This window comes from Sebastes fasciatus, chromosome 18 (assembly GCF_043250625.1).
Source record: "Sebastes fasciatus isolate fSebFas1 chromosome 18, fSebFas1.pri, whole genome shotgun sequence".
In the NCBI taxonomy this organism is placed as follows: domain Eukaryota; kingdom Metazoa; phylum Chordata; class Actinopteri; order Perciformes; family Sebastidae; genus Sebastes; species Sebastes fasciatus.
Window position 1 is genome coordinate 11,895,409 of NC_133812.1, and position 25,900 is coordinate 11,921,308.

Consider the following 25,900-nt stretch of genomic DNA (forward strand, 5'->3'; position numbering starts at 1 on the left):
AGTGTGTGGGATTTGGTGACATCTAGCGGTGTGGTTGCAGATTGCAACCAACTGAGTACCCCTTCGCTCACTCCTCCCTTTCCCAGACTGCAGTAACGTGAGCTGCCAAGTGAAAACCGTGATAACGCCGTTTCGCCCTGCTCAGAGGTCATCCTTACCATAATAATGTTACTTACTACACCGGAAGTCAGACGCCAGCTGGTGGTCACACGGTTTAGCACTCTGCGGCTCACTTTATCGCAGTTTCACAAGCGTGTCGGAGAACTAGAAACATGGCGGACACCTTGAAGAGGACCCTCTTCCTATGTAGATATGAAGGGGGGCGCTTTCTAAGCTAACAAAAACACGATTCTTAGTTTCAGGTGATTATACACTAATGAAAACATAGTTATGAATAATATATTCCATTTCTGCACAACAGATCCCCCGAAATGTTACACACTGTACACAAGAAGTCTGTGATTGTATTACACAGTGTGTATCTGCATGTGTGTAATGGATAATACTGATCTCAGCTAGACTTTCCAAATAAATAAACCTTAACTGTATTGGATTTGTTTTTTTTAAGAAGAATTACTCTGAAGTACCAGTGATGGACAGTGATGATTTCTTTGTTCTTTTTTGCAATCCAATATTGAAAACATTCCCATTTATAAGCACTTGTCATTAGGCAGTCTTCCATGCAAGAAACAAAACAAAAACATTACCAAGCACAGCATTTCAGGCACAATTTGCACTCAGCATCAAAAAGATTTATTCAGTGTGTCCTTTCCTCCTTCCATTTGCCACAGTTGGTTAGTACGAAGTACAATAGCGCCCCCACTCCTCCACCTCCATCATCACCTATCACTCTTCCCTACACTTGTTAGTCATCAGTAAGAATAACAGTTCCCATGAACGCAGCCTTCATCTCTCTCATCTGATGCAAACAGATTCCTCTTCAGATTCAGATTCACTTTAAAATACCTATTTCTAATAGATTAGTTTGGTTAGTTTTGCCATTTTGGACATTATGTCCTCTTATTCAAGCCCCACTCATGTCCTTGAGTCATCTCGCAACAGTTAATATTTTCTGTCCAGTTCCTCCGCCTCTGCTCCTCTCCTTCTAGCATCTTCCCCGTTACCCGTCCCTCTCCTCCCTCCCACCCTGCCATGTTCTCCCAATTGATGCCATCTGAGGTTGCAGGCCCTGGCCGCCAGAGCTGCAAATTTACCCAGCAGCACACGTCACTGACAGGGGAGCGCAGAGCTCCCAAAATAGCCCAAACAGCAATTGGTGAATTGGGGCCCAAGTGGTAGTTACCGAGGACCGATTCTGACAACAAAATGAAGCTTTCCAACATTATGTGAACACCCATCATTTAATGAATCACCCACGCAAAGCCCTGTCGGTTGATTTATCATGTGTCTCTGCACTTCTTTGGAAAGGACATTTTTATTCCACAGCATGATTAGGGCCTATTGATGAAGGCTTCTGTGTATGTGATGCCAGAATATACAACATAGGCCAACACAGACACATATACTGTTATACAGTTGGAAGACATGAAAGCCTCTTCTGATGTGAGTCATGCGCTAGAGCTCATCCCACCGATTTGCTTATTAAAATGCCACAAACATAATATTCACGACTGGGATAATAACCGGTTGCATGATCTGCTTTGTGCAGCAGAAGTGATGCTATTTTGCTGCCAAATTGTCTGAAGATCATCCAAAGAATGTAAAAATCCAGGTGAGAAACAGATCTTTATTCATCACTGACAGGCCATTTCTGTATAGCTCTTACGTCAACCCCAGGGGCATGTTATGTGAGACGTCGAAGCATTTGCAAATATGTTGGAAGTCAGCTGAAAATATCGTAGACGATCAATCGGCCTGTAACTTCATTCAATGAGATCTTCAGATGCTTGCGTAATTGCAGGCTGTTGTTGCATAACGGGGGAAAGACATGCAGCGTTTAATTAAAAGCAGCTAACAAAGGGAACATTCAGGGGTTTTCTCATTTCACAGTACAGTCTGCGATTCCTAGAACTTCGGCAAGTATCCGATTGTGGAAAAAGGCTGTTTTATGAAGCTTGGGAAGTGAAATAAAAGGCGTTTAGTTTCAGCAAACTGTGCAGCGTTTTATGTATGGCCAAACCGTCAACCATTGCAGTTCAAAGGCTGTGAACTAATATTGTTCTGTTGGGTCACGACTAATTAACACCAACTAATATCTTTACAAGTTATAAAACACGTTTTGATTTGATTTGATTTGATAGGGACGATGCACTTTAACATAGTTCCAATACAGGGCATGAAACTGATGTGCTGCACAGAGAGTTTTTAACTATTGCTAAGTAATTAAGACTGATTCGAACCACAAATTTGCTAAAAAGACTGTCCTTTTCTGTTATTTTGTTCCTGTTTACAGTGTGTAATCTAAAGGGCTGCCACTCAGTGAGTGAAAATTCTCCTGGGGTCTCATCCAGTGTGACCCCTCTTCATCCATTGAGTAAATCTGTTAGTCGTAAAGCAATTAAATCATCACAGTTGAGTTCTTTATAATGGGTCTTTATTGCACTCATGGTGGGATAAACATGAACCAATTACACATGTATAACAGACGAAAACATAATTTAACACTCATGCGGAGTTCGTAATTGTAATCTCACAGAACAGACAAAAGAAAGAGAGTGAGAAAGAGACAGAGTTGTTGCGGTAATAACGTCCGTGGGCTGGTCGCTGCGCTGACTCTTAAAATGTTTCCTGGATTCCACTTGATATTGCTCGTGGGATAATCTGATTCAGTTCATTATTTAATTTAACAATAGGCTTGTTTGTCCCTCTTATACTTAGAAGTTGGAAGGGAATATAAAAGGTGGCTGCTGCATTCAAGGAGCTTTGGCAAAGGATGAAACCCAGGGACATTTTGGGGAATTTCAGGCAGACGGTGGATCTTTATATCTACATTGACATCATTGGTGCAGAGCGGATACAATCAGTTATAATAATCAAAGCTTTACCAGTAGTTCCTCATTGGAAAATGGTGGAAAACGGTGCCACAAATATTGCATGGTCCACCTCAAGTCAGATAAAACAGTCTCAGTATTTCTGAGTTGTGAGTTTCTGAGTTTAAAACATGCTTTTGCACACTGGACCAATGGAAGTATTAATTGGGGCTTTCATTTGATACACTGGAGATACAATTTGTACAGATTTGAAGAAGCAACAGGTTCCATTAAATTGTACACTGCAGTAATCTGATCACAATTACAACAGTAAGTATCTATTCATGAGCTACTCACCTCCAAATCATTTTAAGGATTTAAACAAATTGTTATAAACTTATACTGTCATTTTTTTCTCATCTAAAAAATAAAGGCTGAAATAATTTTCACACTTTTCATGACATAGATCTTTGGTTCCGCAAAACAAATCAAAGTAGAATACAATTACATTATATTGCATACAATACAGTTCAATATAATTGGATATATTTTAAATGGCAGCCTAAATGAACATGGTCTACGTACCAAATCGCATACTTTTTACTTTTGTTATGTACTGCAGCTGCCCTTACTAAGTGGAAACTCTTGCATCTAGAATGTATTCAATTGGGACAAACTACCAGAATAGCCAGAAAAGCATGCTGGCTTCCATACTGCAAAATGCGACAAGATGGAGTAGAACATCCTGGTAGTTTTGGCATAACACATTTGACAAGGAGCCTTAATGACGCTCCAAACTTAACGCTACATTTTGGCTAGGAAAAACTATCATGGCCATTTTCAAAAGGGTCCCTTCACCACTGACCTCAAGATATTTGAATGAAAATGGGTTCTGTGGGTACCCACGAGTCTCCCCTTTACAGACATACCCACTTTATGATAATTACATGCAGTTTGGAGCAAGTCATAGTCAAGTCAGCACACTGACACACTGACAGCTGTTGTTGCCTGTTGGGCTGCAGTTTGCCATGTTATGATTTGAGCATATTTTTTATGCTAAATGCAGTACCTGTGAGGGTTTCTGGACAATATTTGTCATTGTTTTGTGTTGTTAATTGATCTCCAGTAATAAATATATACATACATTTGCATAAAGCAGCATATTTGTCCACTCCAATGTTGATAAAAGTGTTAAATACTTGACAAATCTCCCTTTAAGGTACATTTTGAAAAGATGAAAAATGTGCGATTAACTGACAGCCCTAATTGGGACATCCTAAGTCTTTTTTTGGCATACTAAATAGTGGGGTGGTGTGATTGTTGGAACACAGTAGGTCTCAGCTGGAGCAAAGCCTGTGCAATTTGGTAACGTAGGTGTGGATGACATTACCATGTTGGTGTCCTACTCGGACACTAGATGGTGGTACAACCCCACAGAACAGATCAGCACAGAGCACACAGCAACTGTACAATCATACAGGACACACTTCACCTGGAAACAGGCTGTTAGGGGGGCCTTGTTGTGAAGAAGTTAATTGTTTTGTGTGTATTTAAGTATGTATGTATCTACAGTATTTATGTCTGTTCACTTAAATACTTTATAATTGTGTGTGTATATCTGTGTGTCCCATGTGCCCTCAACTGGCACTTCATCATTATGATTGATATCTTGTTACACAGTGGTGGAAAGTACATTTACTCAAGTACTGCACTTTACAATTATGAGGTACTTGTACTTTACTTGAGTATTTCCATTTTATGCTTCTACTGTACTACATCTCAGATGGTAATATTATCCTTTTTATTAACTACATTTATTTTACTGCTGTAGTTACCTGATTTTACAAACAAAACATGCTTACTTCCCGTCTCCTGCATTAATTTCCATTTACAGGTGTATTTATAATATAATCACACAACGATGTTGTATATACTACTATAAGTCAAGGCTAAGGACATAAAGGAGAATGCTCTTGATACAATAATGAATGTTCAATGAGTAATTATTCCAGTGTCTGCTTGCTTACATTACATAATTGACTGTATCTTTCCTCGCTTTTGTGTTAAGCTTTAGATCTATATTAGTGAAACTACATGTGTTGGATTAGTAGTGTTCGTGCATAAATAAAAACAGAGTAATTATTTTGTTGAACTACCTTTATTATGAAAGGCACAATAAGCATTTCCATGACAATCGTACAAATAAATTACCCAAAATATAATTCACATTTTTCCTCTGGTAGAGGAACCCTGATTTCACTGCGTCCCCAGCTCTGAGACCAAACCTACGCCCTTAAAAAAATATCTACACGTAGCAGTAAAATGCATTTTATAATATGGGTAAGAGAAAGACGGAATGAAACAAATGCCATTTCAGATGTGCTTAATCTTCTGATAACAGACAATTTGCTTTGAGGATTTCAAAGTTGATCGTAACATCAGTCACTTTTGTAGTGTGTAACAAGTGATATACAAACATTTACTGATTATCCAGAGCTACTGTTTATTATTATTAGAATAATTCTTTCGTAAATCCAGTTCATCCAAGGTTTAAAATATTAACATATTATGTTTTATTTAGATTGCCCATCCATTCTGCTACTGTGCTGCAAATGAGTCATGGATGATATAATATGCATACAAGCAGCGAGGGACTGGACGGGTATCGTACTGTAAATTGTGCGTGCTGCAGCTCATTCATAAATACTAAACTCAAGCCCTTAAATGCCCTTGAATACAGCTAAGTATATGTTTTAACACTCTAAAAACTACTGAGGTCTCTTAGTGCGCTGCTCTTCTGGTGGAAAATACAGACTGTTCTCTTCTCATAAACATGTAGCAAAAAACGGAAACAAGCTGGCCATCTAGTGGTCGGATGTGGTCCAATCTATGATACCAACACTGCCTGTTACTGATAAATTACTCCCTGAGCATATTAGAATACATTACCCTACCATGAAGAGGCAGTGAGAATGGATTCAGTCAATACTATTCAAGCCTTAAACGAGGCGGGTTCGACACTGTCCGGTCCGGCTCGGAGGAAACCGGTGAGTACCTCGTATGTAACAAACACCACCATGTTGACGGGGAATGCGCGAAGCCAGTTGATGCCTAAGCTCCTGAAGAACACCCCGGCTCCCTCAGTCCTCGCCGTCTCGGTGATGCAGTGAAAGAAACCCTTGTATCGCTTCGTCTTCCGCGCACCGTCCATCTGCAGACGGGCTTTGATCACGTCCATGGGTGTCCCTAAAGTCCAGCCTACCATCCCTGCTAACCCACCGGCCAGCATCACACCACCCAAACCTGGAGGAAATAAAAAGACGTTAAAAAGGGGACTGTCTTTTTAATCTTCAAGGAATTTGTATTCATGTAATATATCCTTTTAAAGCTCTTTTTGTGCTCTTAATGGTGGAACTATCCATGGACACAACAGATATATATGAAGTTAGTTATAAGGACATTTGCAGAAGCATTCACAATTTGACTTATTGCAGCATTAGAGGTCAAAGGTCAAATTCTGTTGTCCTCAGTGTCATGACAATGTGACTGCTAGATAGATTATAGTCTTTACAATGATATATGGCTTCATGATATTGTGTGTAGGTTACCCTCTTTTATACTGTCTCGATGATGAAAAAAGAAGGAAAAAGAAGTGATAGCACAAAGAGAGCTATCATTGCTGCAATGCTATCATACATTTTCCAATACTAGGGAAATAGACCTTTAAAAAAATCACTATGAGTCATGGTCCCTCTAAAATTTGGGGGTCAGGCTCATGGACTAGGAAGAGTTTTGGCATTTAAATGCTTGTTGGCCTTGGTTGTGTTCCTCTTGGCCAACCTCAAGGATATGAGCTTGTTTACAGCCTACGCAGCACTTTCAATTTATATTTACCGTAATACAAAACGACGACTGAGGCTGACAAGCAAACAAGAAGAGCTGTAATTGAATATTGCAATAATACGGTATGACATCACACGTTTATTAGATTAAAACGTCAAGACTTGGGCTGTAACTGAAAATATGAAGACACGTATAAAGACAATTTTACAGTGCCGATACAGATCAGCACGCAAGAAGAGCCTTTTCTTGAAAGATATAATGCAGCGTTGACGTCACTCACTTGGTCTTTGCTTGCCGCTTTCTGTCAGCCATTCACAGATGGTCGCGTAAGTCAGGAAGTACGTGGCGAACGACGGCCCGTCTCTCAGCATGAGCGGGAGCGCTCCCCTGTAGAGCCCCATGAAGCCGTCCTCTTTGATGATGCTCAGCAGACAGTGAACTGGACCGCGGTACCTGGGTTTGGACACGGTGGTTCCTCCGCGCATGGACTCCGTCTGACACTGCAGACGCACTTTCACTATGTCACCTGGAGACATCACTGACATCTGTTGGAGGCAGATAAGGAAAGTCTCAGAAGTGGATATCTCAAAACCTAACTATCTGCAAGGTTATACACATCTGGGGATATGATAGAAAATTTATTTTTTGGTGTGTTTTAGGTGCCAAATATACACATGGATGTAAACTATGTATTACCCTTTACACCGCTGCCATTACTTCTTTACCAATATACTGTCACCTGTCACCTTAGCTCTATATACTCTACATACTCTATTTTACTTACTATTTTGCAAACTGTTTACGCCTCTGTATATATATCAGCTTATCTATTTGAAATACTGCCTTCCACAAATATATATATATATATATGTATATATATATATATATTACTGGAAAAACAAAGTTCGGAAACTTGTGTTTGGTGGATTATTTTTCTGTTGTTACAATACTAATGGTCATTGTATTTTACATCGTTGGAAAGCCTGTTTATTTACCTTCGCAATGATGTCCAACTTGTAAGGATCATGCATTTGTGGGATGAGCAGCACAGCTGATTATGTGGGTAGCGCCCAAGAAAAATTTGCCAAAATGCTCTGCCAATGGTAAACAGTGTATTCTCATAAGGCTACCAGGAAGCCTGCAAACTGCCCTTCACCGTCAGCCCCGTTTGCGCTGGTGTCGACAACACAGACAATGGAACCTGAACATGTGGGGGAATGTCATGTTCAGTGATGAGTCCAGGTTCTGTCTGCCAAAGTTGGATGGCAGGGTCAAAGTATGGAGACGACGCGGAGAACGCTATGCTGATTGTTGCACTGATGGAGTAACAGCTTTTGGTGGGGGCGGTGTCATGGTGTGGGGTGGCATCTCCCTCACTGGCAAAACAAGGCTTGTCATCATTGAAGGCCATCTCAATGCAGTGAGATATCGGGATGAGATTCTGCAGCCAGTGGCGATCCCATATCTCCACAATCTGGCACCTAACTTCATCCTCCAAGATGACAACGCTCACCCCCACAGAGCCAGGGTTATCACAGACCACCTCCACAATGTGGGAGTAGAGAGAATGGAACAGCCTGCCAAGAGTCCACACCTCAACCCAATTCAACACTTGTAGAATCAGCTTGGGCGTGCTGTACGTGTTAGAGTGACCAACACAACCTCGTTGGCTTAACTGCAACGAATCCTGGTTGAGGAATGGAACGCCATCCCACAGCAACGTGTGACCAGGTTGGTGACCAGCATGAGGAGGAGGTGCCAGGCTGTTGTGGCTGTGTATGGATCTTCCACCGCTACTGAGGCTCCTGACGGTGGATTAAATGAATAAAGTGTAAAATAGCCAATATGTCATGTTTGTTCCTTGTTACTGATAGAGAGTTCAATCATCCAATCCACCAAACAACTCAAAACAAGAGTCAACACCAACAGGAGAATACACTGTTTACCATTGACGGAGCATTTTGGCAAATTTTTCTTGGGCGCTACCCACATAATCAGCTGTGCTGCTCATCCCACAAATGCATGATCCTTACAAGTTGGACATCATTGCGAAGGTAAATAAACAGGCTTTCCAACGATGTAAAATACAATGACCATTAGCATTGTAACAACAGAGAAATAATCCACCAAACACAAGTTTCCAAACTTTGTTTTTCCAGTTTATATATATATATATATATATACACAGTATATACTAGGGCTGACCCAAATGCTTTGTAGCTTCGACCGTTGCCATGGAAATCGACCTCCGAATCAATATTCGAATGCTTTGTTTTTATATATAAGCATGTAATAATAATGTATAAATCCCAAAATAGCCCATGAAATAAGGAAAAATCCCACAATTGCGCTGCACCGTGTCCCGAAGCTTCGAATACCTTTGAATATTTCTCACCGAAGCCAAAAAAATGGTATTCGGGACAGCCCTACATTACTTCTATTTACATTTCTTATTTTATGTTTGTGAATGTTAATATTTACGCCCTATATTTTAACTTGCACTATTTTACGTCTTTGATTCTCATTTTGCTTTTACATGTGTCATTTTCCTTATATACAGAATATGTATTTTTAATGAGCATTGTTGAAGGGTACCTGAAACCCAAGATTTTCATTGCCAACGACTGCTTGCTGTAATTGTTGTGTATTATGATGAATAAAGAAACATGAAACTTACAGTCTAAATTGCAGGTCAAATGAAACACATTATTCAGGCACATGATTCAACAATTTTTTCAAAGGATTTGTTTCCGTTACCTGAGCGATACCTCCCGCCATACCAGACAGGAAGATTTCTAGTTTGGTGTTTGGACCAGAACCAGCTCCTCGCGCCTGACTCAGACATTGCAGGCAGTTCCTGTACGTACCGAACACCACTGAGGAAGTCATGGAGATCGTAGTGACGGGTAGGGACATGCCTTTGAAGAAGCCATGCACCTGATGAAGCAAATGAGAAAAAACAAATGATACAGCACAGAGAGGTAGCGAACAAAGCGCCCCACTCTTCATCTATCACATTTATTTTCAGAAATAGAATTAATCACCAACTATTTTGATAACAGATTAATCGATTTGAGTCATTTTGAAAGAAAAGATGCTCTGATTCCAGCTTCTTAAATGTGAATATTTTCTGGTTTCTGTACTCCTCTTCGACAGTAAACTGAATATCTTTGAGTTGTGGACAAAAGAAAACATTTGAGGACGTCATCTTGGGCTTTGGGAAACACTGATGGACAGTTTTCACCATTTTCTGACATTTTATAGATCACACAACTAATCGATTAATGGAGAAAATAATCGACAGATTAACTGAATATGAAAATAATCATTAGTTGCGGTCCTAATCTTTACATTCTAATGCTGGCTAATTAGCACCGAAGTCCAAATCCACTGTGATGATGTGAAGATACCCTGAATAATGTTCGTCTATGAAAGTTGTTGTAAATGTGTAGTTCACATGCTGTTACACTTTTGACACTTATCTGAACAACAGTGACACATTAACCAGATATTGGCTCCATTTCCCATGTTATTCTAACCCTGGACTGTGTGTGATTAAGTTGGTTCAGAGATTGTTCAGCTGACCCACACACACACCTGCTCTTCTCACATTGTTGTTTTTGGTGGCAGCCTCTGTTTCTTGACTTGACACAATGCTTTCTACCCACCCAATGTTGCTTTTGCCTTAGAACAACTCGCAACAATCATTTGAGAACATTTTATAGCAGGCACACTAAAAAAAACGTGGCACCATGTAGTCTACACCGGCTCCACTTAATTACCCCTTCTTTTGAAAATGTCTCCGCTGCACACTGCCATATCCCAGTGAACTGTTTCTGGGTTTGGATCCGGACCTAGAAAGATAATAAAGAATATGATGTAAAAAAAAATGCCATCCATTTGTTACATATTGACATAATGTTTCAGATACATGCCACTCGGTGTACCTTCACAGTGTCCAGAGGGTAGCCCACTGCAACTCCACATGCCCCTGTGTGTTTGCAGAGGAAAGAGAGCATCAAGGATACAACAGAAACACAGCAAATGCTCAAGGTTATTTAAGCTTGAACTGCAATCCTTTTTAATGATGTGCAGCTGACAGGAAGGTCCAACGTGATGATTGGTTGCTTATCTCAGGTAGGACCCTCCTCACTGTCACCACAGCCCATCTTGTTACAAAGGGAGACCGGGCATTCTCTGTTAGAGCCCCACAACTGTGGAACTCAGGGTAGTAAACTCTGGTTCTTCTTTTAAATCACGCCTCAAAACCTACCTTTACAGGAAAGCCTTTTTCATAGCAATCCCTTGTTTAAAATTTCATTATTGTTGACTTTTTGTACAAAAGTCTCAAGTTCAACATTTTATTTTGGCCTATGTTTTTATGTTTTTATTCTGTATTGTTTTTATCTTGATGTTTGCACTATTTTAACTTATGTAAAGCACTTTGTAACTGTGTTTGGAAAGGTGCTATACAAATAAAGTTTATTATTATTATTATTATTATTATTATAATTATTATTATTATAATTTGTTTTACATCTTTCAAAATGAATGCTTTGACTGGACAAAATAAACAATTTTAAGCCATGATTTTGTTGAGTAATGTGTAACTTTTATTTTTGTTATCTCAGTGAAAGGACATTAAATGAATCACAAGCATATGGCAGTTCTGCTATGTCAGATTAGTTCTACTACTATTTAAATTCGTCAGGTTAAAATTTGCAAACTAACTTTGCAGATATACCATGTATAAGAGGACAAGCAAAACCCATATTACAAGAGACATACCGTACATACATAATCTTTGCACATGCTGTCATAGTAGATGGTTATTGTACCATGCTCATACAGTAGCTAGACATTTAGCAAACAGACAGCAACTAATGCTGAAACTAGTAGCTTTAGCTGTTACCTGCAACTGATCCAGACACAAAGTCAGCGATATGCATCCTGTCAGATGGTGACTGACCGCCAGATCCTTTTTAAATGTGAGCCCATTCTTCCTCTCGCACGTGCTGTTGCATAACCAGCAGTAACCTTGAGTGTGTTGCTGTGATGACGTAACAGAGGCGTGACTCGCTACTAGCCGAACAGCGTCGACTGGTCCCGACTTTACCCGAAGATAGCCGAAGGATGTACTGTATCTAAATGAGTGGTTTGAGTAGACCTGAGGCCTGTACTACGAAGCAGGATTTACGGTTATCGAGGTAATTTCGGGGTTAACTCTGGGTTTTCCGTACTACGAAGCTGGATCACTTCTTACCGGGGTAGATCTCCATGGTAATTGATGCTGAACGGCTAACCTGCTCCGGAGCAGGTTATGTTCCAGATAATAGATCAACTCGTATGAAAGCACCTCCTACTGACTAATCAGAGCTCAGTGCGCTGATTATATGATAATATTACACACATATGAAGACGTTTAAGTCATAATCCAGACTAAAAACAACACAGTTTAAACTGACAAATGCAAGAAGGACAGTTGGATTTATGCTGGGGGTGTTTACCGCTTTGAATTATGTTTTTATATTTATTGTTTTTTTACTTGCTCTTGAGTCCGTTTCACACCGTCCGAGAGGGAGAAAGCAGGTGAAAGGATTTTTAAAGACTCATAGACTCCAAATTTTGTAAATGGGGTTAAAATAGGTAATTAATCCATTACACTTTTAAAAGCTAGTTTTTTTTTTGAGTGTTCCGTTAAATTAATAAATCTGTTAATTTACACATTCACACATCGGGAGTTTTTTCTTTTTCCAGCTGTTCTTCCTGCATTTGGCAGCTTCAACTGTGTTACTTTTAGTCTGATTAAGTGTTTAACTTCTTCGTATTTGTCTAATATAGTTTTTTGTGTAACTATTGTATTGAATTTATTATTATTATTATTATTATTATTATTTTTATATGTTTTAATTTTTATACTGTAATTTTTTTTGCTGATTTTTTGTGTAACTACTGTATTGAACTTATTATTATTATTATTATTATTATTATTATTATTATTATTATCTTTTTTATACTTTAAAACATCTTGCTGATTTTGTTTGTAATGATAAATCTGAACTACTACTCAATACTGTATTGAACTTTCGAAATAAAGTATGACACGAGACTTCATGGACAGACAGTTCATTCAAAAGCAACACACATCACACGGCACTTTGTGTGACGCATTTCATAACACTGGGAAGCCCTTTGCGGCACCGCAGCCAATGAATGACGAGGATTACGTCTGACGTAGCGGGGTGTCGGCGTCATCTCTTCACTCTGATTGGATAAAAAACTCCACTCTGGAGACCGGTAAGTCCCGCCCCCTAACTACTAGTTCTACTTCCTGTGTCGCTTAGCTTTGCGTGCTACAGAATAAACCTCCTTGAATCACACAGACAGCGAAGAGAAGGTGTCCGCATTGACTTGTAACGACACACTGAGGTCGTGTAGGTCAACCAGGAGCGTTTTGTTAGGGATACATTGACAACAAGCTACATTAAAACAATACAATTGTCAGGTCTAAGAGGTGGATTTGGAGCTAGCAGTGCTAGCTAACGTAGACGCTAACTAGAAGTGTCAGTTATCTAACTTAACATCACATTTAGTCCTTCAGCAGCTAGGTGACGTTGAAAGAGAGGAGATGGACTTCCTTGCAGGATGCATAGGAGGTAAGTCTGTCAGCTGTACTTGTGTTTAGGCATTTTATCTTGTAATGTGTTAGATGAGTCCAGAAATTGACACCTTGATTTGAGGCAAAAGGCAAGGCAGCTTTATTTATATAGCACATGTCATACACAAAGGCAATTAAAAGTGCTTTACATATAGAAAAGCAAGATAAAAGAGCACAAAGTGCATAATATAGAAGTATAAGTTAAAAGAAAAAAAAATTAAAAGGATAATAAAAACAATCAAAAGACAGTAAAGGCAAGACAGCTTTATTTGTAGAGCACATTTCATACACAAAGGCAATTAAAAGTGCTTTACATATAGAAAAGCAAGATAAAAGAGCACAACGTGCATAATATAGAAGTATAAGTTAAAAGGAAAAAAAATTAAAAGGATAATAAAAACAATCAAAAGACAGTAAAGGCAAGACAGCTTTATTTGTAGAGCACATTTCAGCAACAGAGCAATTCAAAGTGTTTTACATAAACATTCAAGAACATTGAGACAAAGTGCAAAAGAACATTAAGACATAATTAAAACAGCTATAAAAACATTAAAGATTAGAAAATAAAAACAAGCTAAAAATAAAAGCTAGGATTGAAGCTAAAATAGAATAATAACACACAAGAGTAAAAGCTCTAGTGCAGTATAAGATTATTATCTGGTTTAATAAAAGGCAGCAGCAGCAAACAGGAAAGTTTTAAGCTTTGATTTAAAATAACTCAGAGTTGTCCTGCAGGTTTCTGGGAGCTTGTTCCAGATATTTGGTGCATAAAAACTGAACTTTTGCATGTTTAGTTGTGACTCTGGGGACACTAAGCAGACCTGATCCAGATGACCTGAGAGGTCTGGATGGTTCATAACCCAGCAGAAGATCAGAAATGTATTTTGGCCCTAAACCATTTAGTGCTTTGTAAACCAGCAGCAGTATTTTGAAATCAATTCTCTGAGAGACAGGGAGCCATTATAGTGTGACCTAGCTATGGTGAAATGTCCCTTTGTTTCTCTTATATATAACAGTAGCAAACCACAAACCCCATGCTTTCTAAATGTGATGCAACTCTATGACAAGATTACAGGTTGCATTTTCCAAATTCCACCTGCAGGTCGGCACACCTACACTACAACACGTGCTGTAAATACAGTACATGCTGATTGCCTTTGACCTGGTGGCAGACTTTGACTATGACTATGACTATTATCATTATGTTTTTCAACCTTAAAACTGTGTAATAATTATTTCATTGACATCTGGAATATTGTTTTTGTTAAAAAAAAAAACATAAAAAATGACAAAACTATTTGTTTGCCAACTTGTGATAGGCATTTGTCACAGTTTATTTTATTGACTATATGATTAATAAAAAAATAATGCTCATTAGATCCGTCAGTAAATGAAAATGCTTGCTAGTTGCAGCATTAGATGTTTTGAACATTTTAGATTGGATGTTATTAACCTCTTGGAGTGGAAGATAATCCACACAATCCTCTATGCGATATGTGTCATTTCTAGGGTTGTCAATCAATTAATTGCAAATTTATTGCACATTTTTTATCTGTTCAAAATGTACCTTAAAGGGAGAGTATTTAATACTCTTATCAACATGGGAGTGGGCAAATATGCTGTGAAATGCCCCCTTTGTTTCTCTTATAACACTAGCAAACCATAAACCACGCTTGCTAAATGTGATGCACCTCTATCACAAGATTACAAGTGCATTTTCCAAATTCCACCGCAGGTCGGCACACCTACAACAAATACTGTAAATACCACCGATTGCCTGTGACCTAGTGGCAGACTTTGACTTTGAGGGAGTGTAAAGTTGTGAGAGGCTTATTCTGTGTTAGCTGCAGTGTCAAGTAGTAAACTGTAATGTAAAATTCACTATTATAAGATGTTATTTTCCCTACAGTAATTTTTGTGATTGCTAAAAAAAAGTAATGCAGAAGGTTAGGTTAAATATTTTATTTTTATTTTATTTTATTTAACCTTTATTTAACCAGGTAGTACTCATTGAGATTAAGAATCTCTTTTTGCAAGAGAGACCTGGCCAAGACAGCAGCATTTAAACATACATTAAAGTTTCAGACGCCATATCATAAAACAAATGCAAAATAAATACATAGCATAATATCATACAAAACACAATTAAAATCAAGTGTTTGAAGCCAACGTTAAAGTGAAAATATTCAGAAACACAGACAGCTCCCGATTGACTCTGCTTCTAGGCCTTTCATTAATGTTTTAAATTCATCAAAAGTAATCAGATTTCCCAGTTTCAACTTAGCTTGCAGTGTATTCCAGGAAAAGGGAGCAGAATAGCTAAAGGCCATCTTACCTAGTTCTGTGCGGACCTTAAGGACAGATAATAAGTACAGGTCAGACGAGCGTAGGCTATAGCAGCCAGTGTTATGCGATATGAGCGTACACAGATAGGAGAGGAGTATACCAAGAATGGACTTATAAATAAATGTGAGCCAATGTTTGTGCCTCCGCATAAACAAAAACAAAAAATATGCTAACTTTCAAATACAGAATGTGAAATTAATTGAATCTACCAGTTCTCTGGTATGTCCAATTTACAGCATATTACAAGGTCTACATTGGAAATACATTTGTACATGCTTGCTAGGGTACCCAAGGGTGCTCCAACCTTCTGCATTTCTCCCTGGTGTCACCCTGTTGAGAACTGAAAGCATGCAAACACTACACAAGTGCAACCCGAGCTTTCAAGCTAGGGTGGCCACAAACACCATACGCAGATGACACGAATCAGTCCACACCCCTTCACAGACCAATCTCATGCTTTCCTTTCTTAACAGTGACCGACCAGGTGGTTTCCCACCCTCTCACAGAGTGGTAGAATTCAGGGAACCATCTACAGTCAAATGGGAAGCTGGTTGCTCAGCTCGAAACAAGATTAAAACGGAAGTGTTATCACTTTTGGTGGTGACACACTGACGAGAATTGTTATAACAACTATGATGCAACACCCTCGTGTGTTTGTTTTCCTTGTACTTGGATCATACCATTGCATTGAGGTCAATGGCCGCTAGTCATTGTGTCAAACACACGCCTGTTTGTGTTCTTTCCCTAGCTTACAGCTGGGACTCATCCTGATTGGCTCTTTTTACAAATGGGTCAGGTGACAAAGCAGGCGCTTATGACGGATAAGCTTGCCGGGGTTTGTTTACTGTGGTGACACAGACGGGCCAATAACCTCAGGTCTATTTATTGTCAACAACTTCTTTATTAATATTATTAGGACTATTATCATTATTTTTTTTCAACCTTAAAACCGTGTAATTATTTCCTTGACATCTGGAATATTTTTTTTGTTAAAAGAAAACAATAAATTCATAACATAAAAAATGACAAAAGTATTTGTTTGCCAAACTGTGATAGGCATTTGTCACAGTTTATTTTATTGACTAAATGATTAATAGAAAAATAATTCTCATTAGATCAGTCAGGAATGAAAATACTTGCTAGTTGCAGCATTAGATGTTTTGAACATTTAGATTGGATGTTATTAACCTCTTGGAGTGGAAGATAATCCACACAATCCTCTATGAGGTATGTGTCATTTCTCAGGTTGTCAATCAATTAATTGCAAATTTACTGCACATTTTTTATCTGTTCAAAATGTACCTTAAAGGAAGAGTATTTAACACTCTTATCAACATGGGAGTGGGCAAATATGCTGCTTTATGCAAATGTATGTACATATTTATTATTGGAAATCAATTAACAACACTAAACAATGACAAATATTGTCCAGAAACCCTCACAGGTACTGCATTTAGCATACAAAAATGTGCTCAAATTATAAGATAATCATAATGACAGTTTGGAGCGTTATTTCGCCTCCTAAATAACCAATTGGTACCAATGGATTCCTTAGGTTTTGTAATTTTAATATGATGCCAGTATATTCACTTTAGCTTTAAAACTGAGCTCACTAAAACCTCCAAAAGATTGATTGCGTTAATGCGGTTAAGAAATTAGTGGCATTAAAACGAATTTGCGTTAATGCGTTATCACGTTAACTTTGACAGCCCCAGTAACTTCATGTTGCAAAATTGATTATATATCATGATATTGTACATTGATAATGATAATATCAATGTACAATATCATGATATTGTACATTTTCTGGAAAATCTACCGAAAACTGTTCACTGATAATATCGTAATCAAATAAATACTGTCATAAAGCGGTCTTACTTATTGATTGACAACGTTACCCACAATGATCCAACACACCCACAGATATTAAAGACATAGCTAACACAAAAAGTATGGCAGAATGTCTTAGGGTAGACAAATTTACATCATCACATTGCCTTGAAAAACCTAATGCTGTCATATCTGGGATTGTAGCAGCTACTTCCTTCGTTTCTGTGCTAACGCTCAATGTTGTTTACGGTCTGTCCAGGAACTGTTATCAGGTTTCACCATAGAGTGAGGTGAGAAGCCCAAACTGGCATCAGAACATAAGAATGTGCTGCACAAGCCTAGGTTATGTAACTTTCAAAGGCACCCTAAAGAGAGTTTTAGAGGGTGATGGTGCCCAGTGAGCTGGCTCGGGCTCGATAAGGCAGTGTGTGTTACCCTGGAGGAGATGGCAGCATGCTCTAAAATTACACAACAGTGCCAGCAGCAATAGTTGGGGCCTTCAAAGACTGGTGAAATAGGCCAAAAACTGGTTAAATAGGCATGATGTGTTAGTGGGTCCAGATTCAGAAAAAGTGGCATGTGTAGTAACTGTAAGGGTAATGATGACTCACAGCTGTTTCCTTTGTCTCCAGGTGCTGCTGGAGTCTTGGTTGGACACCCATTTGACACAGTTAAGGTGGGAAAAGTTTTTTTTTTTTTTTAAAGGCGCAATATTATTACAGAGTTTCAACAACTTCATAAGCCTTTTTAGGTAATTCTCTGTTTAAATGCACATTTTTTAGATGTTTTTCTGTTTCCTGTTCAATGTTTTTCATCAAGTTACCATTCAGCTAACTGAATTGCTCATTTCAAATTTCTCAATCCCTTTGCTCTGTTATGATAGGATTAGGATTGTATATCAGAAGGGAAACTGTTTGGTTTAACTGATCACTGAAGAGTGTCTTGTTTTCCAGGTGAGGCTACAGGTCCAGAGTGTTGACAAGCCTCTGTACCGTGGGACCTTTCACTGCTTCCAGTCCATCGTACGGCAGGAGTCGGTACGTGGATTTATTTCCCATCCAAATCTAATGCTAATATATGCATGCAGTAATATTACTGAGAAGTGACCAAGGTTATGTTATGTGCAGTGTTTGCTTGGTTAGCTGGGCTCTGATGCATGTGAAGGTGTTCCAGTCTGAAGTGTTTTTCAGGTGGTTTGTTGCTATGTGTCATCTACCTTTCTGGGCTGTAACAGCCTCCTCTCACCGCAGATTAGGCAGCGCCCCTCGGCATCAGAAACCGACGTACGGAGGCACCCTTTAGTGACAGTATGGGACGAACCGGGCTTTCAACTAACTTCGATGTAAACCCACCCACGGCGGTATTCAACGGTATTCTGAGCAAGTGACGTAGTATTAATAGCGTTAGAATCCACTCAGGGTTGGCGGTAGGGGTGGTGAATGGGTCAAACAAACACAAGACTTTCAACTTGGAGACCGGAGTTTGTGTCCTGTGTGAAACTAAATAAAACCAAAAGTAATGTTTACTTATTTTGTCACGTCAGTCGTTAGTCATGGGACTCGTCGGTATCGTCAGTCCCATGAGTCATCAGTCACATGAGTCGGTAGTCACTTGAGTCGTTTGTATCATCAGACACATGATTCGTAGTCACATGAGCCATTAGTCCGTTTCCTAACACTACCAAAGGGTTTGTCTTGCCTAAACCCACCTTCCTGTGAAAACAGAAGTTTATTTTGAAAGGACACTATGCATGTAACTAGCGTATACTGACACGCCGTCCCTGGTCCGTCCAAAAGCAACGCTAGAGGGGTAAACCGTGAGTCGGTCTCCGATACTGAGGGGCACTGACCAAGCGGCGGTATTTGACGGGTTGGGAGTGAGAATGTGTTGACTGTAAAGCTGGAAGCCTGCTGCTCACGATGACACCTATGCAACAGTTATGTTAAACAGAACCTATCTTTAGCAAGGTCTGGCCACCATGGCTGTTATGGTCTTCAGTTAAAAGTCTGTGAGGTGAGAGAGACCTGATAGCGGACTTATGTCACTCTTGGTCTTAAGACTGAATGGGTAACCTTAACATGGGAGGCCAACGTGTAGGACACTTTGAGTGGGGATAAGTCTAGTTGTTGAATGGGCTCAGAGTTTTGTTTTCCACTGTTGACCCAATTAATCTATTTTTATTTTTTTTACTTTTAGTGTTATCATTGGGATTTGTTTTTTCTTTTATTATTATGATTTTATGCAATTAGGACAACTATTTTTACATCACAGGATTTGTTATTCATAGTTACTGAATACCTACCAGGAGCAGATCACTGCTAGGTGGAGAACATGTTTTTGTGCCGAGGCAAACTGAAGAAGCACCTGTTTCCAGGGTCATTATTTAAGTAGCCCCAAGGCGTTTCACATTTTTCACATATACTGCAGGCACCTTTATTACATGAAGCCAGGAAGACAAAATGTCTGTGCTGAAAAGATGAAGTACATGGTGTCTTTTACACTATAACACCTTGTTCTGCTTTTAGGAGGAGCAAGCTTGCTAGATTTTAGCAGCAATGTTTTGACCTTCTCACAAAGAACAGGCTGGTCTTGTATTGTATCTAAAGTTGCTGACACAGTTAAAGTAAGACCCTAAATGTTTTTGTTTATTTCTAGTTATGTGTGAAATCTTCTTGTCTAATGAGACGCTTCTGATCCTCTCCACAGATGTTTGGTTTGTACAAGGGCATCGGATCCCCTATGATGGGCCTTACATTCATCAATGCTATAGTATTTGGTGTTCAGGGAAACACCATGCGGCTGCTGGCCCACGACACCCCTATGAACCAGTTCCTTGCTGGTGCAGCAGCAGGTGCCATCCAGTGTGTCATCTGCTGCCCCATGGAGCTGGCTAAAACCCGTATGCAAATGCAGGGCACCGGCGAGAAGAAGTCTTCCAGGAAGCTGTACAAGAATTCCCTGGACTGCTTGGCACGCATCTACAACCGGGAGGGCCTGCGGGGCGTAAACAGAGGCATGGTCACCACATTAATCCGCGAGACGCCTGGCTTCGGAGTGTATTTCCTGGCCTATGATGTGCTGACGCGCAGCATTGGCTGTGAGCCCGACGACCGCTACATGATCCCCAAGCTGCTGTTCGCCGGGGGCATGGCCGGCATCGCCTCCTGGCTCTCCACCTACCCCGTGGACGTGATCAAATCGCGGTGGCAGGCGGACGGGGTCGGTGGAGTCAACCAGTACAGCGGCATCGCCGACTGCGTGCGGCAGAGCGTCAGGAGAGAGGGCTACATGGTGTTCACGCGAGGCCTCACCTCCACGCTGCTGCGAGCCTTCCCTGTGAACGCAGCCACCTTCGCCACCGTCACCCTCATTCTCCTGTACGCTCGGGGGGTGGAGGAGGGACCTAAAGACTGCGAGATGCCTCAGCCGAGTCACCACGCACAGATACAGCAGCAGGCCTCCAGCCTGTGACAACACAGCGGGGGCTCACCCTCAACCTGGGCACTTTACAAGAGCATGGAAAGACAAAATACATATACAAAACCTTTATCACTGTCTGACTCAGTCTCACATCAGACCCGTCATTCCCAAGTTTGAGTCAAAAATACCTGGTTTATATAAACTTGTTTGTACTTTCATGTCAAAAAGGAAAAAAACTGTATTTATTTTTAGCAAAGGTTTCAGGTTTGCCTCTGAAGGTGCAGACTTGTAAAGGGGATGGTGTTACCTCTACTAAGATGGGGATCTATGAGATTTTTAACAGCAGCTTTTTTGGTAACATTTCATTTTACAGTTCCGCAAATTTCATGGTAATTAGGTGATAATTAGCAAGTACCCTATTTGAAATTTCTTTGGAATTACTGCCAAATTAGCCCAATATTTATCTCAGAAATGATCCAAAATTACTTTATTATAAACATTATTTAATAATTAAATGCTAAAATAACATATAATCGTTAAAATAGGGCACTTAGGCTTGAGAAGCGGCTGTGCGCTGCTCTTCATCGGACGTGGAAAACCAAAACTAATAGAAGACACTTCTGATCAGGCACAAATCTCACCATTGTGTGACTTATTGTCTACACAAATGTAACCTGGTAGCTAATGTAATGATTCAGGGAGTTTTTTTAAAGAAATTTCAAATATTTATTTGCTAATTATCTATTTATCAGCAGACAGCAACTTTGTATTCTTTTCCTGGAAATGTATTAAGTAAATTACCAGCTATTGGGAAATAGCGGAATATAATTATTAAATAACATTTAGAATAAAATAATGTTCGATAAATATTGGGGTAATTTGGCAGGAATTCCAAAGAAATTTCAAATAGGTTACTTGCTAATTATCACCTTATTACCATGAAATTTGCAGTAAAATGAAGTGTTACCGCTTATTTTCTGTTATAAATCTCTTGTATGACACTGATCTAGACTTGCTACTGAGCCACCATGCTAATGGTGTGGCTAGGTAGTATGTATACACTGAAGGTTGATTATTATATATTGATTATATTATTCTATTATATATATATCTTGAAATGTGCAGTGTTTAACTGCACCTGTATATATCATTGCTTTTGATGCATTTCTTTTTTTGTATGTATATTGAAAAGAATTTTCCTGCCTTATAATATAAATACTTTTATTTTGTGTAAGGAAGCTAAAGCACCTCTTTGTACCTGTACTGTATCCTCTGAAGAGCCAAGCAAGAGAGAGAGAGAGAGAATGTAGCATTTGATAAGTGCGCAGAACTTATCACTTGTGTCTGCTTTCAAACCAAAAAGCATATTGCAGCTAATCCTCACTGAAGCACTATTACTCCATACCCACTGTCAACAGAAATCCACTGGTCTGAAGGGCTCTTCAGGGACCGAATGTAAAGTGTGTCTGTGTTATGTTTTTTCTGTCTTGTTTGGCATGTTGTGTTTTTACCAAACAATGTGAAGTGTTTATCATTGTAACTTTTACTGCTGTATTAAAGGCCTGATCCAGACGTGGAACATGGTGCTACATGTGGCGCCGCACTTATCCCACTATTTTATTTTTATCTTTGTAAATTCAGTTATATATTTTTAGTCATTTATTGTATTTTTTTTCATTGCCTTTAAAAGCTGCACATTATGGTTACTGCTAGGGGGTCCCTTTAAAGTTTAATTCCTTTCACTCTATTTAACTTCTTGTCAAATATTAATGAGTAACTGAAAAACACTAGAGCTCTTTGGTTGGAGAAGGCCCACTTCAACAAAAAACAAAAAAATACTCATGTGAGAGGTGAAAGATTGAGAACCTTAAAGGGTGCAGAAAAATGCCCTCTGAAAAAAGTTGATTTATAACCCGTGGAAGATTTTGTATTGTATCCTTAAACTTGATACATGTCTACCCATAGTTGATATACTGTACCAGATCTGGATTGGGGCTTTAATGCAACTTATTTATTTTTGTAAATTACTGTATTAGCTTGGTAATGTACAGGTATTATTAAGGAGTGGGAATTGTCTGCTTTCTGCATGTGTGTGGTCAGTATCAGATGTTTTGTTTTTCTGTATTTTATACCTGAATGTTGCATATCCTGCTGCAAAGCAATCATAGTTACCCCCCTTACTAAATGTGGCTAAAGTGTCAGTTCCCATCAGAGCAGTAAAGTATAAGTATGACTGATAACCTGTTGCCCTGAATGCTTTAGCAAGCTCTGCCTGAAATTGTAAACCGAGCAAGAATGTTGTCATTTGAGTATGAAGACTATCTATGAAATGCTGTCGGAGAGCAGGAAGTCACAGACGCACTTACGCCTTCAATACGTTGAATGTAACAACACCTGTATTCGCACGCGGGTGTTCTGTATGGGAAACTCAAAGACTTTAAGGGGTAAATTTAAATGTTACTAGTTTGAATTGTTCAATGCTGTTGAGAAAATCTCCGATTCTGTACTCTGGTGTGATGGTGGGCGATGATGAGAAATGAAAGTGCAAAGGGATATTTGGTATGTCTGTAGAAGTTGCTTGTGTTTAATCAATAATTCCACCTCTTGAACAGCGACTGTTATCTCTGACTGTAACTGGTAGATTACATCAGCAACTAACATGTAATCCAGCTGATATGAAAGATGCAATATGTACAGGATGTAACTATTAATATGAGATGTTGTTGAAGTGGTAATCTATATATATATATAGAGATATACATATATATATAACATATATTTTTCAGTCTAAAGTAGTTGTGTGGTTCCCTGAATGTCTGAGTTTGAGCAGTTTTTAAAGTCTCTATTTGATCAGTTTGATTGCGCTGTTACACTGAAGAGATTTTAACTGAAAAACTGAGACATGATATTTTTGTAACATAGTCATACATAACTTATTTGTCAGGATCTGTACGAATGGCTAAATAAAAAAATATTCAGCAGCTGTTTGTTTATTTTTTAATCCAACCCTCTCTATTTACTCAGCATTCCACATCAATATTGTTCCTCTGGGTTATGATAATAGTTCCCATAATTAACAAATGACATTCATGGGCCCCTCCCTGTGAAAAATACTTTTTATTTATGATCTTTTTTCTGTGATGAACTATCAACTGATGAGGCCTATAATGTTATTGATCACTACACAAGGGGCCGGTACACCATTGAGTGGAACAAAACGTTTTGTATTTGTACATTACACATTATATTATACAGCATTATAATGCACTTTGTCTATACATATAGGGGCGTAAGAAAATATCCAGTATATTTTGTGATACTGTCTCGATGTCGGAAAAAACGACAGATTTTAATTAATAGTTTACATGCAAAGATTAACTCAGTCAACACTTTATTGTAACACTGAAGGGCCACTTGGCTCATATGAAATGAAGATTGCATTGTCTAATACACCGCCCAATGAAAGCCTTTGAACGGCTTTTTGAGTGTAGCTCCAGAGTAGCTTCTAGTTTAGGTGAGGAAGACAGAATCACAGAGCTGCAATAGGACACATCACAGAGAAAACACACTGGAAAATACTGCCACAGAAGGAGCAGTCACTTTAGTTTCAACCCAAGCACCATCTGCTGGTGGGCAGCGGTAACGGCAACAATAAAGGGTCAGTTCATACAAAAAATATAAAAGAATCTATGGTAAGGGATGTCTGCTGTTCAGTTTTTGTCAATTCTACTATTGTATTGGAGTCAAAGGTGCAGAAGTGATGCTGAAAATCTAATAGTTTTACTTACAAAAAAGTGTTGCTTGATATTTTCTTTCTATGTTAGGATGACGTAAATATCCATCAGACAAAAGACGAACACAAAAGGAACATTTAGAATATAGAGAGCTTTTAGTATTACAAACGCTATAACCCCCAGTAAAATTATAATTACCATCTCACACAAGATTGCACATCTGCTATTGGAATCTGCTATTTATTTAAAAATAATCTCTCCTCATAGGACTCACAGGAGAGAAAACTCCCTGTCCTTATCAATAAACATCTTAACATCTGGGTCGTCTGTGATTGCCTTAAGTATAATTATTTTTTTATTATGTTCATATAATATTGCTTTATTTGTTTTTATCTATGTATTTATTTTATTGCCAATATTGCCTTGCTTTTTCTTAATCTGTTATTAAGGAATCCAAATTATTATTCCTATGAGAAATTGTATTAAAAATAAATTTTAATTCAAAATAAAATACAGTAAAATAAATAAATGAATAAATAAATAAACATCTTTACAAATCTTGTGAAAACAAGACACAACACAAATCAGCACTGTTGAAGGTTAAACATTTTTTTCTTTATTTATTAGACATAATTTAATAAATCAACAATGCTCAGCACATACTGTATAAGCAAATATCTGGATGGCTTTTGTGCTGATGGTGTGTCCAATTGCTGTGATTTTATTAGATGTGTTAACTTTATTTAGCAGTGTTATTAAACGCTGCTTTACAAAGAGAAACTTTAAAGTCTAAATTTAGAGTTTTAGAATTTTTTACAGTGATTTCCTCTCAATCTAGAGTATATTTTCAGTCTTAACTGCAGAATCAAGGCTTTCATTTGCAATTTAATGAAGGTTACTGGACATAACGGCTTACAGCAATCTCCTATGAAAAGGGGCCTCTGTTTAAATGATCCCAAATACTTGTTCTTCTTATGAAATATAGTCTCTGAAAAAGTCAAGCAAAAAAAAGTTAGTATTCCCTAAATATTCCTCTTTATGATGACTACTTTTCACCAATGACAAAACTAAAACCTGACTTCAAACTATAGCTCTATTGTTTGTATAAATGTTAAATCTTGTATTCAGAGCCACAATCA

At 38.7% G+C, this 25,900-nt stretch overlaps 2 protein-coding genes and 1 long non-coding RNA gene across 3 annotated transcripts; 1 reads left to right on the top strand and 2 right to left on the bottom strand.

Annotated features, from left to right (window-relative positions):
* Nucleotides 1-5,069: 5,069 nt before the first annotated feature.
* slc25a47a (solute carrier family 25 member 47a) lies at nucleotides 5,070-12,374 on the bottom strand. Its single transcript, XM_074615030.1, has 7 exons — nucleotides 12,037-12,374; nucleotides 11,686-11,998; nucleotides 10,721-10,764; nucleotides 10,556-10,627; nucleotides 9,531-9,710; nucleotides 7,054-7,318; nucleotides 5,070-6,233 (listed from the first exon to the last, which is right to left on the bottom strand). The coding sequence occupies exons 2-7, from the start codon at nucleotides 11,720-11,722 to the stop codon at nucleotides 5,923-5,925; spliced, it is 909 nt and encodes a 302-aa protein (XP_074471131.1). The 5' UTR covers nucleotides 11,723-11,998; nucleotides 12,037-12,374; the 3' UTR covers nucleotides 5,070-5,922.
* Nucleotides 12,375-13,072: 698 nt separating this feature from the next.
* LOC141755799 (mitochondrial basic amino acids transporter-like) lies at nucleotides 13,073-23,776 on the top strand. The gene is made up of 4 exons (XM_074615029.1): nucleotides 13,073-13,429; nucleotides 18,240-18,283; nucleotides 18,561-18,644; nucleotides 20,314-23,776. Exons 1-4 carry the CDS (start codon nucleotides 13,402-13,404, stop codon nucleotides 21,076-21,078), a joined length of 921 nt encoding a protein of 306 aa, XP_074471130.1. The 5' UTR covers nucleotides 13,073-13,401; the 3' UTR covers nucleotides 21,079-23,776.
* LOC141755801 (uncharacterized) lies at nucleotides 13,676-16,424 on the bottom strand. Its single transcript, XR_012591340.1, has 2 exons — nucleotides 15,216-16,424; nucleotides 13,676-14,593 (listed from the first exon to the last, which is right to left on the bottom strand). It is a non-coding gene; the product is annotated as an uncharacterized LOC141755801 (long non-coding RNA).
* Nucleotides 23,777-25,900: the final 2,124 nt, after the last annotated feature.